The 14,884-nt window shown below is 40.5% G+C and overlaps 2 protein-coding genes across 2 annotated transcripts; both read left to right on the forward strand.

Annotated features, from left to right (window-relative positions):
• The first annotated feature begins 200 nt into the window (after positions 1-200).
• On the forward strand, positions 201-2,321 carry LOC110061871 (kelch-like protein 25). The gene has a single exon (XM_020768730.2). It carries the CDS (start codon positions 254-256, stop codon positions 2,072-2,074), a length of 1,821 nt encoding a protein of 606 aa, XP_020624389.2. The 5' UTR covers positions 201-253; the 3' UTR covers positions 2,075-2,321.
• Positions 2,322-7,405: 5,084 nt separating this feature from the next.
• LOC110061855 (hatching enzyme 1.2-like) lies at positions 7,406-13,749 on the forward strand. Its single transcript, XM_020768713.2, has 8 exons — positions 7,406-7,650; positions 8,710-8,898; positions 9,222-9,345; positions 10,402-10,577; positions 11,118-11,342; positions 11,851-12,004; positions 12,468-12,585; positions 13,311-13,749. Exons 1-8 carry the CDS (start codon positions 7,554-7,556, stop codon positions 13,398-13,400), a joined length of 1,173 nt encoding a protein of 390 aa, XP_020624372.2. The 5' UTR covers positions 7,406-7,553; the 3' UTR covers positions 13,401-13,749.
• The last annotated feature ends 1,135 nt before the right edge of the window (positions 13,750-14,884 follow it).

Raw genomic sequence — 14,884 nt, forward strand, 5'->3', positions numbered from 1 at the left:
GATTTCGCAATGTTCTCTTGTTATGGCAAGCTGCACGTTTTACAATTTGTAGACTTCCAAATATAAACCTACGAATTTTTGATCCGGAAACGGAAATGTCCCAGCTTCCAATGATATCCCCCTTCTCCCGAAAATAACCCTACGTTAAAAAGCCTTTTAAGTTCCATGACGTCACTAGGCTGCCACTGAGTGATTACTAAAAAATTACCATATTATTGTCGTTAGTCATCACAAGCATCTACATCGTTTACTTATGGAAGCCTTTTTGCCCATCATCGATAATTCTGAGAGTTTCACTCCACATAAAGAAAGTTTCAGTTCAGTTTTTCCACGGGAGACATGCGAATATCCATATGACTTAACTTTGGTGGTGGAACATGGCAAGCAATTCAGAGCGCATAAAGACGTTCTTTCAGCAGCGAGTCCTTTCTTTGAAAAGCTGCTGAACAGCGACATGAAGGAGGCTAAAGAGGGAATAGTTCAGCTGGAGATGTTCAACGACTCTGTTATGGCGGCTACACTGGAATTCATTTACACTGGTGGTGTGCGAATATCGACTCAAGAGATCGCCGAAGGTCTGATCGTTATGGCCGACTATTTGTTTCTTCCAAATCTGAAACCTCTAGCTGAGGAGATTGTAATTCGGGAACTGAATGCTTCAAATTGTATTTCAACCTGCTGCTTTGCAGAAAAATATCAATGCAACGAACTTGTTTCCAAGATCAAGAACTTCATCCTTGCAAACTTCACAGCTGTAGCGAAAACAGACGAGTTTCTGAGCATGTCGAGCGAAGAGGTCGAAGGGTGGATCTCAAGTGATGAAGTGGTCATTGGTGACGAGGAAGATGTGTTTAAAATCGTTCTAACATGGATTGAACATGACAAAGACGAGCGAAAAAATTATTTCGCCAACCTATTTCGTCAAGTTCGACTTGCATATGTATCACGTGACTTTCTATGCAGCGAGATCCTTTCAAATGATCTTGTGAAATCTAAAGAAGCGTGTCTGAGCCTTGTTATGGATGCTGTAGAGACAAAAAACTCGAAAAACCACAGAAATCCGAGAAAGTCGCAACAGACCTCTTTTATAGTTGCATTTCTGGGAAAATATATTCTGTGCTATTCTCCACGCGAGGATCAGTGGTATCTGTTAGGAGAGAATTCAATTTCAAATTCGAAGGATTTCGAAGTGTTCTCTCGTCATGGTAAGCTGTACTTTGTAAAACTTTCAGGCTTTATACATTCGGAACTGCTATGTTATGATCCCTTGTCTGACAGTTGGATGAGGCAGCAATTGGAGGAAACCAGATATGTCAGGCAAATATTCGTTAGAAACGAAGACGAAGTCTACACATTGGTTTCCGATGGATGTCTTAGATGTGAAAATTTAAGCTGCTTGTGTTATGCAAGGAAAAAATATGTTTCCTTCCTAAGAAAGTACAACCCCGAATCAAACGAATGGCAGGAAATATCATCGTTTGATTTGGGTTCAAAGGAAGGAATTTGTGTCGTAGTCAAAGACAATTTTATCTATTTCATTGGTGGTGGCGTCCGGGAGCAGCACCGCTACAAAAATCTCCCGGATGTTCACAGGTATGACGTGAATCAAAACCAGTGGGACAAGGTCGCTGACGTTCAAGAAGGAAGAATGTTTGCTTGTGGAGCGGCAACGAAAGATAGACTGTTTATTGCTGGTGGACTAGATCGAGAAGGAATGACATCAAACACTTGTGAAGTGTACAACGAAACCACAGATGAGTGGCACTTTATTGCCAACTTGAACGCGAACCCGAGTTTTTTAAGCAGTATGGTATGCTGTGACGGCAAGGTGTATGTACTGGGTGGTTGCTATGACAACGACTCGCATCATGCTGTTGAATGCTATGATCCCGATAACGATGAATGGAAGGTGAAGACTAAATTGCCTTTCCGTTTTCCAGTGGCGGCGATCGGACAGTATTACCTTCAGGCTTGTTCAATGACAATTTTCACACGATCCCTTAACAAACTTCCAATGACTTTGCTTTCACGCTCCGGTCTGCGAGGTGATAAAACGAAATGCGTCATGATGTGACACATATATGGAGTAGATTTTCAGGAATCATGTCCTTTATCAGTGATAACTGACCTTGCTTCTCGTGTAATTCTTTCCTTGTAAATTCGTTACACCTTGAAATTTTATATCTTTCTCCGTGATTTTATTCACCGAGAGTATTAAACTATTAAAACAACAGAGTTTCAACTCTGATGGAACGTTTAACATTCAGAAATGCAGCAGTCAGATTTCTTTAACATTCCAGTCCAATAAAAAAAATTTAAAACACCAAATACATAAGCAACCTTCAGTTCCTGGTTTTATATTTTAGATTGCCCATTTGCGTGAAAGATATCCTTTACCTTTGAAAACATTGAGGCTAAATTATTTGAAATACTGATGTGGTCTTAATAGAACATTATTTGTTGAAATAATGTTTAAAAAGAAAAAAATGGTTTGAGAAAGTCTGTCAATTTGGACTTTAAACTTACCGCGGATTTTTTGGCGTTCTAACGTTGCGTGGTTTTTCATGTAGTATAGCCAAAAGCTATCAAATAAACTATCAACATATTAACAACAGTTTTAAATAGACAATATTGTAGAATTTGTTATATGGCTGAGAAGATTACTTCATTGTGATTGGCTCTCTCCGGAGAGGAGGCCAATTTATTGCTAATTCAGTGCAAATTAACGGGCGCTCCTTGATTATTTTCTAAGTAATATGATAAATGAGAAATCGTATGAAAGCCCGAGCAATTAAGGGTTTACACTACTCGTGATATTTTAAAATTCTTTCAAATTGCACTGGCCTAAAGGCTCGTGTATTTTTTAGAGAATTTTCAAATATCTTTCGTAATGTAAATCCTTTATTGGACTCGCATTCACTCGATTTCCTACACTAATAATATGCTTGAAAAAATTACTCGATTGTGACTGACTGAGAGCAGTACAGTTCAAGTGTAGCACCACTGCAAAAACTGTAACACCAGTTCAAAAAATGTCACACCAGTGCAAATTACACATCGTAAATCTGGATTATGATTGGCTGAAAGACAATAGGAAATTTCTAAGCAACGATATCACGTAAAATGATGACGAAAATTTTGTGCGGAAACTTTGAAAAAAGTTTTCTCGAATGAGAAAAAAATGGCTTCAAGAAAGATCTTCCGGCACTTCCTCCATCGCCGAAGTGGCTCGTGCAATTTCAGCCTCTTGAAAAACTCACCCGTGCAAATTAATTCCAAACTGAACTCGAAACCGTATGATTATCTATACTAATGGATCAGTCAGTGGCTTACGCTACTGCTCACAGGCGAAGGGCAAGGAATACCTAACCAGCTACATTTTCTTCCAACTTTTCGTTCAACAATGATGCATATAAATTGCACTGAAAAGCCCTTACGTGTGGAAAAATGAATTCAACTTTGTGCCACATTGCAAGACAAAGTAATTCGCACAAAAACGAACGTTTTTTTCTCCGTACAATTGAAAGTACTAATGCAAATTTATTGGCCGCCAAGTTGTAAGAAAATCTTGCTCGTACCACTTAATGCATATAGAGATACCCGTGACGTCATACTGAGGTCAAATGGCCGCGCAGGAGATTCAGAATAAGAACTTGCTGACATTCGTATCCAATCTTTCCGTCACTTTTAAAATGTTTTCATTGTTTGTTTAAGAAAAAGTAAAGAAAAAGTTCTCAGAAATTTAGTCCAACGGTGGAAGAAATTATTAAGAATATAGCTGTTGAGGAACAGAAGGCCAACTTTTCTTGATAGGCAACGTAAATTAACTTTAATTTAATTTACGACTTCACAACCTCTGGGGACAAAATTAAAGATGTCGCCTCACAGATTTGAAGCGCTCAGTTGGTGCGAAGGCGTATTTGTTGAGTAAGTACTTGATAATCTTGAACACGAATCTGGCGGCCATCTTGGCGTCGCAAAACGGCGCTCTGAAAGTAATTGACTGCAACAACTTCAATGATTTATCTACCCCACCAAGGAAGGCCCCAGCCATTGTGGTGTGCATTGAGGAACGTGTTCTTTGTTATTTCCCTCGTGAAGACAGATGGTGCGTAGTAGGCGACACTTCAGGTTCACATCAGCGGAATCAGATAGCCTCCGTTTGCCATAACCAACTGCAGTCTTTTTCCCCGTCAAATTCAGAGGTCTAAATATGGCGAGTGCGACGCTACGATTTGTTTTCTAAGATTTGGACGCCATTACCGAGAAGAAGCTTTGAAGAAGATAGTTGTCAGAAATGGTTGTGAAATTTATTGTTTAGTACCTAAAATGAAATACAGATGCCCTGAGTGCAACAGAAGACTAATTCAGTGGTTTCTGTCCGTGTCTCTCTTTTTATGGTCTTCACGGGGCCCGAGACAGTATTAGGGGGAAAGAAAACCACGACGGCAACGGCAACGGGAACGTCGCTAAATAAAAGCTTTATTATAAATGAGGAGAACAATGGCTGTGCACGTGCGTTATAATTCTTGGTACATTTCTCTGCCGTCCTCTGCAACAACAACGTAAAATGACCAAATTCTGCCTTGTCTGGAGAACGTGAATCACGACGGCTAATTTTTTAAATTTCTATTTCTAATTTGTCGCTGTGTCGTATTCAGTTTCGTAATGGTTTTGAAGGTGATAAACAAAGTGAATGACTTTAGGGTACTGCGAGAGTCGTAGGTAAAATTTAAATTCGTTTTTTAATCGACGTTGTCCTCGACGTCGCCGTCGTGGTTACTTAAACTCCCTATTCATGCTCTGATTGCAGAGGAAAACTTCAACGTGCAGTATGTCAGACTTGCCCCAAAGCCGATTTCGACATTTCTGTGATTTTCACTGAGGTGCGAACCGAAGCCAAACGTGAAAAGACGTAGCATCGTTTGTCTTGGATTTAAGGGAGAGAGTTTGCCTTGTAGCCAGTGATAATTTTATTTACTTCATGGGCGGTGGAGTACTTGGAGGAATGACCAAGTACCTGAGTGATGTTGACAGGTACAAAAAATGACCTTTACCAAAACACTTGGGAGAAAGTAGCTGACATGCGAGAGGAGAGAATGCTGCCTTGTGGTGCTGCAGCACATCGCAAAATTTTCATTGCTCGGATGGAGACAAAGGGGCGCCTGCTGACACTTGTGAAATGTACAACGAGCGATCGAATGAGTGGCAGTTTATCGGGGGCCTGGTCACCAAAGGGAACCCGTGCCGCAGTATAGTGTGTTGCGATGGTAACCTATACTTATTGGCTGGTTGCTATGGCGGCGACTCTGAAGGAGCAACAGTCGAGCGCTATGATTATGATAACGACGAGTGGATCAAAACCACCACAATACCTTTCCACTAGAACGAGAATGAAGAATTTGGCTTCGCAAGTGCCTGTTCAATGGGAATTTCAAGAAAACTTCTCAGCGACTGAAAAACTTGAAATTGTCTCGAAATCTCACGTGAGATTTCGCGCCTCACCTAATCACTATTTCGTTACCAGGCCTTATGTGTATTTTGCTGACAAGGGACTCATCCCGTCGCCTTTCGGGCCCGAACAAACAGCACTTCCATGAATGTAGAATATTATAAATGAATCCTATTATTGCTTCTAATAGTTAAGTCTGTGCCTTATAGACCACCCAGGTATTTTTTAATGCTATCATTGTATTTAATATCAGTTTCGGCTGATACATACGGCTGAACTCACCTTATCAGTACTTACAGGTGATAAGATCTACTTTCTATTGACGCCAACAACATTTCTGTCATCTGTCATCTGTACTTGTTTCTAACGGATATCCCTCCTCTTTTGTACAGGAGATCACAAAGGCACGAGCAACCCAAAGAAGAGAGCCTGTCGCGGAATTTAAATCCACCGCCGTTTTACCTTATGTCCAAGGAGCTTCGGAGTCTCTCCGCCGCTGCTTAGAACAACATAGCATTCGCACCGTCTTTAAGTCCGACACGACACTTCGGTCACACTTAGTGCGACCAAAGGACACCGTCAACCCGGCTAAACAAGATGGTGTTGTCTACAGGATTCCCTGTGAGTGCGGCAAAGTCTACATCGGAGAAACAGGGAGATCTATGCAGGAGAGGATCAAAGAACACGACAGGGATATACGACTCGCCCGTACCCAGACCTCCGCCGTTTCTGAACACACCCACGAGACCGGCCACCATCCTATCTGGAATGAGGTCAAGTTTATTGATCGAGATCCTCACTGGTACACACGTAGGGTCAAGGAAGCTATTCACATAAGACTTCACCCTTATAACATCAACAGGGATAGTGGAATTGAAATTCCTGAGGCATGGATGCCCGCGATCAAAAAACACAACAACAAGAGAACGGTACAACAGCGGACCACGGAGGGAACAGCTACTCGCCGGAACAATGGAACAATAGGAAGATCGAAATGCACCAATCACAGCCAACCTTTGTGATATAAATGATACCGTGCAATCAGTCGACCTTATCGTCTGAAGAAGACTAGCAGTAAGCAGTCGAAACGTCGCGATCTACATCTCAAGTGACTACATCGTGAGACGAACGATAATACACTTTATTATAACAACATTTCTCTCCGTCATTTACGCCATTCAGGAAACCGCTCCCACCCCCTCTCAAGAGGACCATATTTTATATGGTGGTCGAATTAACGGAGTCCCTCTGAAGCTGAGAAAAAATTCCTAGCTCTCTGAAATATCTAATGATGGTTGGTTGCTTGGTTTGTTGATCGGTTCGTTCGTTGGTCCGTTGGTTCGTTTGTTGAGGGGTTGGTCGGCCGGTTGTTCGTTAGTTCGGGCATTCGTTCCCAGTCTTCTCTTACTATGGATTTTGTTAGTATTTATTACAACTTCAATAATCTAACTTTTACAAGAGGTTTTTTGATTATAGTGTGGTGAGAACCACAGACATTTTGCAATAGATTTTTGCCGCCGGTATTTTGTTTGGAATTGAAAAATGTGTTAAAGAACCTCACAGTTGGGTAAACATCAAAAGGAAACAATTCTGCCGGTAGAATTATAGTTATTTCAATCTGAGTTTAACACACCGTTATATTAATGAAATCCAATTTGGTTGCAGTTTTGGTCGAGAGATTTAGTTCGGTTCTTTCTCCATAGCCCTGTATAAAGAGGGTTTTGCAGTCCTTTTTTTAATTTTGTTGAAATTATGTATTTCTGCTGGTTAAAAACTCCTGAATGAAACTTAAGATTAGTTCTGGAATTTTGTTTTGGATATAAGTGTACCCCCATTGGATCGACTGTTTTATTCATTGTTCATACAGAGCAGGTAGTCAGGAAAATAAAATAGAAAGTTTACTCGACCGTTAAATACAATAATGATATATTTCTATGTTTTTGTCTGGGCGTTTTCCGCAATGCATTTCGGAAACGCGCCGTTCTTATCTCAGAATCCTTGTAGCTTCGAACGGTTTGGTAATAGAGTTGTTTTTTTCTGCAGAAATCACGAAATTTAATTGAAGTGTAATGAACTGGTGCTTCAGCGGTTTGGTGGAGCAATGCGGTTCCACTGTGTTTACCTAACGGCGACCGTTATCTTCATTTTGCTCCACATTATCCTCCCAAATGCAAAAACTGTGAATGGAAATCGGTTTGGTAGGTGGCTTGTCTTCCTTTATGAAAGTAACAACGTACCTATGTAAGCTTAGCCCAGTCGTAAATTGTAACTGAGTTGTCAGAGTAACAGCAGGGGTGAAATGGCTTAGAGGTTAAACAAACGGTTAGATTTAGCAAATAAAGAATGAAAAAGGAACGATATAACTTTACGTCAGCTCGTGAAATCACCTCGACTGAAGTCATCAATTTGAATCAACAAAACCTTACAATCACAGAAGCATTTTAACTGAAGTCCAATATGGTAAAACCTTTATGGCTTAAAGCTGAACCCTCTTACTGGCAAAATTAATATTGCTAAAACATTTTAACCTACTTCGTCTAATCCTTGCAGTAATAAAAACACGGGTTAGTGGTTACACTTAGATTCAGCAAATAAAGATCAATAAAGGAGCGCTTAAACATGAATCGCCTCGACTGAAGTCATCAATTCGAATCAACAAAGCCCTACAGATACGGCAGACATTTTAATTGAATTCGAGTGTGGTAAAATTTTTATGGCTTAGGTTAACAAATATTAAGCCGTTAAGACTGAAATTGCTAAAACTTTTTAACCTAGTTCGTCTAATCCTCAAAGTGATAAAAACTAGCTCGGGTTTGCATATTTCAGTGGAAAGGGAGGAGAACTTTTAGCGGGAAATTATTTATCTAGACGTACAAGTCGTAGAAGATGGTTCAACAATATACATAATTTATTAAAAAAATCTGTCTTGTATTCTGGAACGAGCACGTTGCTGCGTTTATTTCGGTGGGAGGAGTGTGGGCGGTCAGTTAATTACTGGCAATAAAAGAGCACTAACCTCCTGTGCAGGGACAGGGGACGGGAATGCACCATTTTTTCTCTTCATTTCCCTTCCGCGTGAAAACACGAGTGCAAGAGGCCAGCGTCACGCGTCGCGCGAGGAACGCTAAGACCGCGTGGTAATTTGCGCGCTGCAGTTTTCACCTGGTATCATGTTATATAAATTCCAACATGACTTGAAAGAGAATCATAGTTTAACTCGCGTGTTGTCTACATTTACTAATCAGCAATTTGTTTAGTTGTTATCGAAGGCGATATGATGGTGGATGAGTCGTTTGTCAACAATACAAGCAAAATAAGGAAACGTGGTGCTATCTTGAGAAGATTTAAATCGCACAGTCTCTACTGGCCTGGAGCGAACTCGGATCACAGAAGAATTGTGCGAGTCCCATACACCTTGGACACTGGATTCTTCAGTAGTTTTTTTGGTAAGAGAAAACGCATCATACAAAACATGATTTATATTACGCCTTCGTCAGTTTTACAGCCTTGATTATGCTAATATAGTAGGCGATTGTTGGATGGGAACCCCATTGCATTTTGTTGTGCGCAGAAAAGGACGGTACCACGGGTAGGTAACAATCTGGTAAAATCCTGGGCAGTAGGGGAGGGGGGTTGGGGGAAGGGGGTGAGGGGGATAAAGAGGAGACTTGTGATAAATACTTCAGTCTTGTAGCTACTTGCTAGGAGAGGTCTCTTCACCAAGTAAAGAAGGCTGAGTCCGTAATGGGATATAATTTTGTGATTCTAGGTACCGGAAAAGTTGTCAAGGCCTTTAAAAAAGCCGTAGACCAATTTCACAAGAGGACATGCATCAGATTTGAGAAGAAAACGCGCAAAGACACAGACTACGTAGAAATTATTCAGGGTTCAGGGTAAGTAATCAGCTGAGAGTCATCAGTCTACGGGGGAACATGGGTGTAAAAAAAAAATAATGAAACTTAATCATAATCAAACTTACGAACGTGGCAACGAACGAAATATTGAGAACGCATGATGGAATATTAAAATGAAGAAACCGATGTAAGAACGAACGAACGATCGAGCGAATGGAAAAAAACAACCAAACAAACAACCAATGAACGAACGAACGATCGAACGAACAAAAAAAGCAAGCAAGCAACCAAACAACCAACGAACGAGCCAACGAGCAAACGAAAGAACGAACGAACGAACGAACGAACGAACGAACGAACGAACGAACGAACGAACGAGCGAACGAACGAACGAACGATCGAGCGAACGAAAAAAGCAACCAACCAAACAACCAACGATCGGACCGACGAACGAACGAACGAACGAACGAGCCATCGAACGAACGAACCGACGAACGAACCAAAGGACAAACCAAACAAATGACAAACTATAACTAACGATCCAAAGAACCCGACAAGAACGAACGAACAAACCAACGGATCAACTGAGCAAACCAACGAACTAAACAACCCGACAACCAACCAACCAACGAATGAATTAAAACGCTAGCTAATCAGTATTTAAAAGATCGAGGTCAGTCACTAGTTGTGAACTTCTGTAGCCTACTTGGCTATTTGGTAGATTCATCCCTTGTAGGTAAAGGATAAAGTCTGCATACGAGCCAAGTGGCTCATCAGGCCGGAGTTTATCTCGATTTCAGCAGCATGAAGCGACCAGGAGTATTTCGGCTCCCCCCTGGATGGGATGCTAGTCCATTGCAAGGTTACCCCCAGCATTAAATTCGCCGGTACCCATTTATACACCTGGGTGGAGAGAGGCACTGTGAGAGTAGTGTCTTACTCAAGAACACAACACAATGTCCCCGGCCAGGGCTCGAACCCGGACAGCTCACTCCGGAGTTGAGCGCACTAACCATGAGGCCACCGAGTATGCCTTTTCACCTAAACCAAGACAACTAGTCTTGTTCTAATCAGGTTTCCTCCATTCTCTCCCAGATGTTGGTCTCAAATCGGACGGCGCGGCGGCAAACAGCAAGTTTCTCTGGGCAAAGGGTGCGAGACAAGAGGGAGAGCTATCCATGAACTTATGCACTCAATTGGTTTTTTACACGAGCAGAGTCGACAGGACAGAGATCAACACATTATTGTTTTAAGTGAAAACATCCTAGAAGGTTAGTGAGTACATTCTCTGAATAAATATAATATCACAGGAGGGACAATGAAAGTTCATTTTGAACAGGCTATTTCAACTTAGGCGGCAGTATACTTGTGGCCGAGTGGTTGGGGCGCATGATTTGAAATACGGAGTTCGCGGGTTCAAGTCTCGCTCTGACCACTAAGTTGGAGTTGTTTCTTGGTAGACCCTTGTTCAACTCCTCGGTCATACTTGTAAATAGCTAACTGGTCTGACTCCTGCAAATTGGGATTTTTAAGCCCATATATTTTGTTTAATTGAGATATTTGTTTCTTTCAGTTTAAGTGGCATGCCTGAGAACTGGCTAAGTGTAGCTAAGTGCATTGCGCATTATAAACATTCAACTTTTAATAACATTTTTACATTTTTAACGCTATCTGATATACGGCTCTGATTGACGCTTGTAACTCTCAGGCTTAATCATAAGGCGAGTCTGGCTGGTCAAATTTATGATATAAATCTTCTTATTCACAAGATTAAACTCAGGTATTACCTCGATTTATGTTGCCTTTTTCAGATAAGATATCCGAATTTAAGACGTATCGCCAAGATAACGGCAATTTACCGTATGACTTCCACTCGATCATGCATTACAGCAACAAGTTCTTCAGCAAAAACGGTCAAAATACGTTAGAAGCGCGCATCGATCCCACAATGCGTCTTGGGCAGGGCGAAGGATTTTCAGCTTTAGATGTTGTCAGGATAAACATTCTTTATAGATGTCCTGAATTGAGAGAAAATTGTAAGTATACAGTCTTATGACTGTCTCTTTATAACAAATAAATGACTTCTCTACTGCCTCTTTTTAAGGCGTCCTCTCCCCAGGTCATCTTTTCTGCTGGGCGGAAGTTGAGGATCGCAGGAAGCATGAAGACTAATTTGGTCGCCGTCCCGGTCGGTCGCCTGGAAACTTCTCTTGCACCGTAGTTTTTCAAATCGGTTTTTTTTTTCTTGCCAAAGAAAAAACGTTTTAATGTATATGTACAGTAAATCTCGCGCTGTCCATCCGTCTAGCCTGTCATTGGTAGCCCTATCAGTATAATGAAAGAGATGGAAAAACAATCCGATTGCGACCCCGAGATTTGATTCTAAACGTTCAAATGGTTCTTCACCACTTCAAAAACAGTTCAAATCATTGCTTATGCAAAGAAGTTACAGTGCGATGTCCAACTCATATTGTGTCCTCCCGATCTGGAAATCTTTTATAGTACTAACAGCTTTTTTTTTTTTACAAATTATTTGTCCAATAGTGGTGCTATATTTTGTGACTGTATACACTTCTGATGTGCGCTATGCCGGAACAGACCTTAAAGTTGATATACTCCTTGCTGGCACAGCTGGGGACTCGGGCGAGGTAGAATTGGAATCTACTGACAAAGTCCCAGATCCATTTGAACGAGGAAGGTAAGACAACATTATTGTTACTTTGCATGCAATACAACAAACTTAAAGTTGGATTAAATTCTCAAGTCATATCTCGCCTGAAATTTTAGACTATTAAGCTGACGCCAGATGATTTGCCACGTTGTGGAGGGATGAAATACATTACGTCGTTTGGCATGATAAGATGTCATAACTTGCACGTGTTTGCCACTAAAATATACATTTTTTGTTGCTTTTCGCGTCACCATAAGTGCTCCCGTTCAGACTTAAATGGTCTGGTTAAGGACTGCTTCGCTTATGAAGCAACAATGCCAGGAACAGATTGCGATGTGATCAGACTCTGAGTATCACGATTCCATTACCTTGTCATGGTTAATCTTCGTCAATCGATCGTTAAGCTTTCGCGACGCTCAGTCTGTTTACATGACGGTCCGGTGAAGTTCTCTTTACTTATCACTGAATCCCCTTTTTCCTTTGCTTTTAGTAGTCAAACATTTCCAGTAATTTCCCCCTATATTGGGAAGCTTAAGACGATTCGTGTCAGGCTGGCTGACTCCACCTGGTATAACTGGTGGAAACCCAATGGGTGGAAGTTAAAAAAAGTGAGTAACGTTTTGTTTAATAATTCATTGGGTTTTTTTGCTTTTTCCCCTTGGGGACTAGCTTCCATAACAACATCAATAATCTAGTGACAGGATTGTTTTCTAACTGTATATAAAAAATTGAACTAGGCTACTGCCAATGAATTCGAAGCTGGGGGTAGCCGAAGTAGTCTGGAAGTAGTAGGCATTGGTGAAGGAGCAATCTGGTCGCGCGAAAATTGGGGCGAGAGCTAAAAATCGACTGAGTCGGGGTGCTAGTAATGTTCCTTCCCTCACCCCACTCCTCACTTCGTCGATGCTTTTGTTCTAGCCCCAATTTTCAGGCTTTCCTAACCTTTTATCCGTATCCATCTTACTCCCGGGTGATGAAAGGAGCGGCGAGATTTGCATATCTCGCCTAAGAACACAAAATAATTTCCGAGCCTGTCCAGAACCCAAATCTCTACAACATTACGGCCGGAAAAAAGCGCGATAAAAAGCTCCAAATCATGTATTTTATAGGAATCAGCAAGTTTTACCAAAGCGTACTGGTAATTCGCTATTCTGACATGAATAACGGCTTACAAGAGAAATTAGGAGACACACACTTGAGACTTGAGACTTACGATTGTCACAGTTTGTCACGGTTTCAGAAACCTTATCGGATGTATTCAAGTTCCTTCTTTCTCAAGATACCCTTATATCTCTTACATTTTAAATACTCACTGTGTTATGTTGTCTTCCAGGTTGAAATAGAAACACCAGACAGGAAGAAATTACAAATAAAGTACAATAAATGGATGAACCCTGGAGATTATGTTATTCTAAAACCGTAGAGATGACTGGGGCGCAGAATATCTAATCAGCGCTCATAGCCCTTAAGCAAGTTTTCCACGCAAGTCGAGGAAGAAAATATTCGCCAGAAAAAAACAAAAACAAAAAAAGTTGGTTAATACACAACATAGATAGTTAAATTAATAAACAAGGAGAATAGTAAAGTTTTATTTAAATTGAAAGTCAGCATCAAAACTAATTACATTTTATTAGAATAGATCATAATGTTAGAGAACTTTTATCTGTTTTGAAACCCGTAAGAAAGTTATTGAACTGGAAACATGTAAAAAAGGCATAACTATATACTTTTTTCCCAGAAAAAAATATTTGACAAATACTATTGGAAAATAATTGAAAGGAGGCCTAACAGAGACATATGTCATCAGCAATTTTAGATTAATATTTTATTTTTTTATAGTCTAGTTATTAAAATGTAAGGAAAAAAAGTACAAATCACTGATGGCATCTGCAAATAGATAGCGCAAGTTTTTTTCATATGTAAAAAAGGGAATCGAGTTGTATACTGATCAATATCAGGATTGATTGAATGACAGGAAAAGAACGTACATTAAAGCATTAAAGAAGCTCAGTCTCGGTATTTTGAGTGATTTTGGCTACTTGCAAAATTGCCTTTTAAATTGAAGGAAATCTAAAATAGTAGTTTAGTAAGATAGAAAAACACCAAAGAGGTAATAATGAACCATAAAAGGACTAAGGATGGTCAAGGATGGAGAAGATTAACATGGATTACAAACGACGAGCTTGAAAAATTTAGGCGAACCTTTTCAAGATGCGCAAACCGTGACATAGCTCCTTTTAAAACAAGGACAGAAAACTGACCTCACGTAAGGTACGTCTGAAGAATGACTAGGAATATCAAAACGTTTTCCTTCAGAAATGTTGATTATCTTTATATTTTCATTTTAAAGGCCATTGAATTATTAAAGATCTTACAAAGTTATATTTATGGTGTATTGAAGACCAGTTTCATTCCGCGTCCTAAGACGATATACGCTGCGATTTTCTAACGCCCTACATTTATCAAAGTCCGGGAGCGGGGGTCCTGGAGGCGGAGCCGAATGGAAGGCGAAATCTTCGCCTTTCGCCACCAAGAAAGAGGCCGAAAGAGATTGCTCGATCGCACTCGGTCGCAAATTCTGCTTTCGAACTACCATAAGCTCCCAAAAAATAAAAATAAAAATACTGCCGGGGCCGAGCCGGGGTCTTCAATTTTCTCACGGTCATATTTCCAACTCTTCATCCTTCGAAAACCAGATGAAGTAAAATTTAAAATAGATGTTTGCAGCAAGTTTCCTGTACCAATTTTCTCACGGCCATATATCCTACTTTTTTCATTCTACGGAAACCAGATGAAGAGATGAAGTAAAATTGAAAATCTGTTAATTTTTGTAAGTCTCATTGCCCACTTCACCGATCTGAGCATCCAATCATGCAGGTCAGCTGACTCCGTTGTATTGCGCATGAC

The sequence above is a fragment of the Orbicella faveolata genome, unplaced genomic scaffold (assembly GCF_042242905.1).
Source record: "Orbicella faveolata isolate gen_17 unplaced genomic scaffold, um_ofav_v1 contig_2, whole genome shotgun sequence".
Taxonomy (NCBI): Eukaryota; Metazoa; Cnidaria; class Anthozoa; order Scleractinia; family Merulinidae; genus Orbicella; species Orbicella faveolata.